Source organism: Anopheles aquasalis, chromosome 2, assembly GCF_943734665.1.
Source record: "Anopheles aquasalis chromosome 2, idAnoAquaMG_Q_19, whole genome shotgun sequence".
Lineage (NCBI taxonomy): Eukaryota > Metazoa > Arthropoda > Insecta > Diptera > Culicidae > Anopheles > Anopheles aquasalis.
In genome coordinates, this window is record NC_064877.1 from 37,677,501 (window position 1) to 37,682,500 (window position 5,000).

General features: G+C 50.4%; 1 protein-coding gene across 1 annotated transcript in view; it reads left to right on the top strand.

Annotated features, from left to right (window-relative positions):
* The window catches only part of LOC126581437 (uncharacterized), a 10,361-nt gene extending 6,105 nt beyond the window's left edge, over positions 1–4,256 (top strand). Inside the window, exon 5 of the mRNA XM_050245096.1 lies at positions 1–4,256. This exon is cut by the window's left edge and continues 1,259 nt beyond it. Within this exon, the coding sequence (XP_050101053.1) occupies positions 1–2,807 (2,807 nt within the window). The 3' untranslated portion in view covers positions 2,808–4,256.
* The last annotated feature ends 744 nt before the right edge of the window (positions 4,257–5,000 follow it).

Sequence of the window (5,000 nt, forward strand, 5' to 3'; positions counted from 1 at the left end):
AGGTGGCACGGTGTGAGAACGAAACGGATTTGTTCAAAGTCAGCGACGAAGGAGTCACCAATGAGCTGTTTGAGCGGATCAATGCCGCCGAACGTCCAAACAAGCTGGACTTGAACGTGATCAAGGAGCGAAAGGTTAGCGAATCCTTGGTTACTACCACCGAAAGTGTGATTGACCGGAGCGATAACACGTCGAAGCTGGATAACTACAGCTTCACGAACATCTCGAACCGTTCGTCAATGTCGTCATCGTTCGTGCTTGAGCTACCGATCAAAACCAGTCTGCAGCACGACAGTCCACTGTTGCCACCGAGCACGGACCTATCGTCAGTGGTGATGGCAGAGGCGAAACAACCCAAGTACCAGCTAGCCGATGCCAGCACACCGACGCCGCAGGACCACAACGAAAGCCCCGCCGAAGACATTGAACGGTATCTGGCGAATCGGGTAAAGTTTCTCAAAGAGAAATCCTTTTCGATGGATGATCCCATCAAGGGCGAGGAGCTACCACCGGAAGACATCTCGAAGCGATCCGCCTCGGAGGGATTGGTGTCGGTCGACACGAACGCTCTCAAGAGTGACAAGATGCTGGAGATTATCAAAGAAAATTCCCTCATCCTCGGGCGGATAGTGAGAAAGTCACGGGAACAGGATGAACAGCGGACCGATCAGTTGATAAAGGAGGACGAAACGGAGATGCTGATTAAATCGATCGAACAGCTGCCGAGCTTACACATAGACGAGGCGACTCTCGATCTCAAGATCACGCACCGGGTCGATGAAATGTTAGAGAAAACGGAAAAACCACCCGTTTCCCCGCCAGCGTTGCCAAAGGTAGAGAGCCCGAAGCCACCCTTGCCCGAAGAACCGATCATCGATACGGATGAAATCAAATCCAAGACGGATCTGGTCATCAAGCGAACCGAGGAGCAGCTGGCAAGGTTCGCTCCACCGGAGCCCACCTATTACGTGCGGAAGGACAACTTTCGCGAAATCATTACCCCGGAGGAGGAGAAACAGGAAGCGAAAGCGGAATGCCCGGCAGCGGAAGCAGCAGTGGAAGCGAAAGTGCCACCGCAACAACCCGAGCCCGACCAAAAAGTGACCGAACCACTGACCATAAGCTTTAATGCGATCGACACCCGGGCCGTGTCGTCCAAGACCGAGGAATTGATCAAGAAAACCGAGGAGCAACTGGCACGCTTCCGGACGCACGACAAAAAGCTAATCGACAAGCTGGAAAAGCGGCTCTCGTTGATCGACATGAAGCTGGAGGAGAAAACGCCATCGCAGCTAGTGCCCCCGAGCAAGACGGAGGAGATTCTGAAGAAATCGGAAGAACAAATCTCTCGCCTGCTGGCGCGCAAGTCACCGACACGCTTCAAACTGGACGAAGCGACCGATCTGCGGCCTACCGATCTCAGCAATCTCAAGACGGATGAGCTCATCAAGAAGACGGACGAACAGCTGGCCCGGTTTAAGGCGGCGGCCGAAAGTACGGCCGAGAAGCGGAAAAGTCGGCACGAAATCGACGTGCTGCTGAAACCGGATGGCTCGAGCGAGAAACCCATGAGCCGGTCCTGTGAATCCATCCGTACGGAGGAGTTTTCCACGAAGGATCCCGAGGAAGCGGTGATCATACGGCACGCGCAGGAGGAGATCCTGCGCACCATCAAAATACCGGATGAAGTGAAAAGCTCGAAAACGGACGAGATCATCAAGAGCATCGAAGATGGTAAGATCAAGCTGGGTGATGATTACATTACCACGATCAAAACAATCGACTACCTGAAGCGCTCGAACGCGAACATGCTGGCAACGCTGTCTTCGATCGAAAGTTCCATCAAAGCGATCGATGGTTACTGTGACTACGATTCCGACATTCAGTCGGATCGCATCAATCACACGATCGATAATCTCGAGAAGTCGCTCAAGCAATTTGAAACACCGGTGGGGGCGAATACGGGTCACGAAACGGGCACGAATTGTCCTGCCGAGCCACCGCTAGTGATGGTGCACGATTACTCCACCACCCACTGTGAGAGCCGGTGTCGTCCGGCGTCGTGCAATCGGCCCAGCAGATCACGCAAACGCAAAGAGTACTCACCACGGCGGCGAAAAGATAAGGACCGCGATGGGGGCGAGAAAAGCGGTGGACCACGACCGCGCAAGGATCACAGTAGTGACTATTCCTCCGACAACCAATCGCTGGAACGGGAATCACCCAAAACGTACACGTACGCGTCGTACTACAGCCATTCGCCTCCGTTATCGCCACGGCTTGTCTCGCCATCGCGTAAGCTTCCCGAGCCCATTGTCGCGAGGCCAACAACACTCAAGAGCACCTCACACGATCGGTACATCCTGAATCTGCAGCGGGACAGTGGGCCGTTGATTAAGTTCGACAAATCACCCTCATCACCGATCATCACCAAGGCCTACCTGGAGTCACTGAAACCGGCCACACCGGTTGCATCCGGGCGGACGACCCGTTCGGCCGAAAACTCTCCCCCGTATCACCCAACGCAACCGCCCGTCCTTTCGCCAACGACATCGGCCAGCATCGGACGTCATACCGGGGTGCTGCGGAACACTACGTACGCCGACAACGAGCACTCGCACATCAAGAGCTGCGAGAACATTCTGATGCGCTTCGACTACGAGAAGATCTCGGCCATCGCCGCCAGCTACCCGATCAGTAGTGCCCTATCGCCTTCACCTACCAAGTATAACAGTCTCGATTTTAAGCACGATAACACTTTAAACCTAACGCTAACCTCATCGCCGAACAAGAAAACCCTGCACTAGCGGGTGTGACGATTAGCGGTTCCGTTTTAGCGCAGCGAACCACTTCGAATACGTTCCGCATTAGCTCTAGCTTCGTGCTCGTGCACCAGGTATGGCCACGTCTTGAATGGCCACGAGTTCCTGTGATAAAAACCGTTCGTGGGAGTTCCTCCCCGCTCGAGCTACGGAGTTTGTTTGACAATTTAACAACTGCATAACCCTCACCCCCATACATCCTGATGCCGCAGGAGTTGATCGACAAAACGGAAAGAGACACACACTCGTAGAGATGGGCACATTTTATACCGAATGCAGAATACGTGGGAAAGGCGATTGCACCCTACGTCCACGAGTAAAGCACGAGTGGGGTGGTTGTGCGCTATCTAATTTCACGCCCTTTCTTCCTTGTCGTAGGCCCGTGCTCTTCTACAATGGCAAATTCTACTCCTTATGACTATCTACATTAGATACGAACGGTTGTATAGATCGCAATGCTACGCGCGCCCAGACGCGCGTGAGTAAGCATAGTGAGTTAAGGAGGAGGGGCGGGAAATTAATGACCGACCCTACCGCTACCGGGATGCTCATTAATCGATGATCACCAACAGGTCAGCGCGATGTTAGTGAATTCTCTAGTCGATAATCCTTTAGTATAGCTACACATCACTCACTTACACCAACTATGTCATTGCACTTTGGTACGATACAGGCTAAGGAAAGATAATGCATGGAGTGAAGGAGTTGATCATATTTATGAAGACGAGTAATTTCCCATCCCGGGACACACATGCTGGCTTAGGCACCGTTGCATACGTTGTTTCTATTCGTATCACGTTTGTTAATTGCGTTGGCACGTGTTGTCCTCTGCATTGGCCCTTTTCTCTTCTACTCTGATCTTTTTCCGACCTGAATATCGCTGTGCGCCAGTGTGCGTATTTGTTATCTGTTGATGCTGCTTTGTACTTGATCATCTCTGCCTATTATCTATGCTCCCTCTATCAGCATCTAATTCGATTCCATGCATCCATGCTAGGGGACAACCGCAGCCGCAGCAGCCAGGACGTTAGGACAAACAAATACATAAACATTAAGGCATGAGTGCGGGAAACAGATCCCAGAGAGATTGTTTATTACCGTTTTAGGTTTTTAAGCTGAGATTTGACCTAGTGTTAACCGTACCAGTACGCGCGATTGAAGATTGAAGTTATTCTATTGAATTTCATACGAGCATATGTATATTCGCCAAACAAACACTCGGTACACGCACCACTGTGTGACTGTATGCGACTACTAACGGAACATTGTAATCGAATTCAGCGTGGATCGCATTCTTCTCATACTTGCATGACTGCGTGCACGCAACGGAGCTGCTGCTTATGGTTCAACAAAACCAATGGTTCGTCGTTATCTTATTTTTGATTGAAAACAGCAACAAAAAAGCGATCGAAAAGGAAAGCAAAACTAGTAAACTGAGCCAAACAGTGGTAGTAATGGAGTTGAGATGAAACGAATGAGATGATTCATCGTGCGTGGGGGACAGCATTAGAAAAAATATATACAACTGAAATATTATCCTGGATTATCCTTGATTAATGTTAAGCTAGACCATCAATGTCCGAAATTTAGGTTTAGGCTTTGTAGGTACTCGTAGAAAGAAAAAAAACTTCTTCTTCTAACATTCACTCAATAGAACAAATCGTCACAGTGTTACCACCGCAATAAAAAAAAACCCCACCAAAGCAGGACATCCGCCTTAAGTAGTACGCGCAGATAATGTCCCGATTGCACATTATGTAGCAATGGCGTACGCTAACCATACACGCATCGCAACGTCTGTCTATCAGTAAAAAAGCATTATCAAAGGCTCTCCTTCCCATACGTTGCAGGTTACAGTTGAAAGGTCGCATTGATAGGCACCGAAAATGTTAATCGCGCCCCGTAGCACATCTGGTGTGTGCGAAAGACACGTGATTCATAGTAGTACCCGTATGGGGGGCTTTTGCCAACGTCACTCATCATCCGCCTGGAGGATGCTTCCTGCTTATCACCGCGTCACGATGTTGTCTGAAATTTTATGACCAGCCTGCCTCTTGTAGCACACCAATCGCACGCCAAAGGATGTTGCCTTTTTTATGTTGTTGAAGTAAACCACTCGGCTATGCTATGGCGGTCGGGCAGCATCGGCTTTTCTCACGATCCGTCTCGATCCGTCAC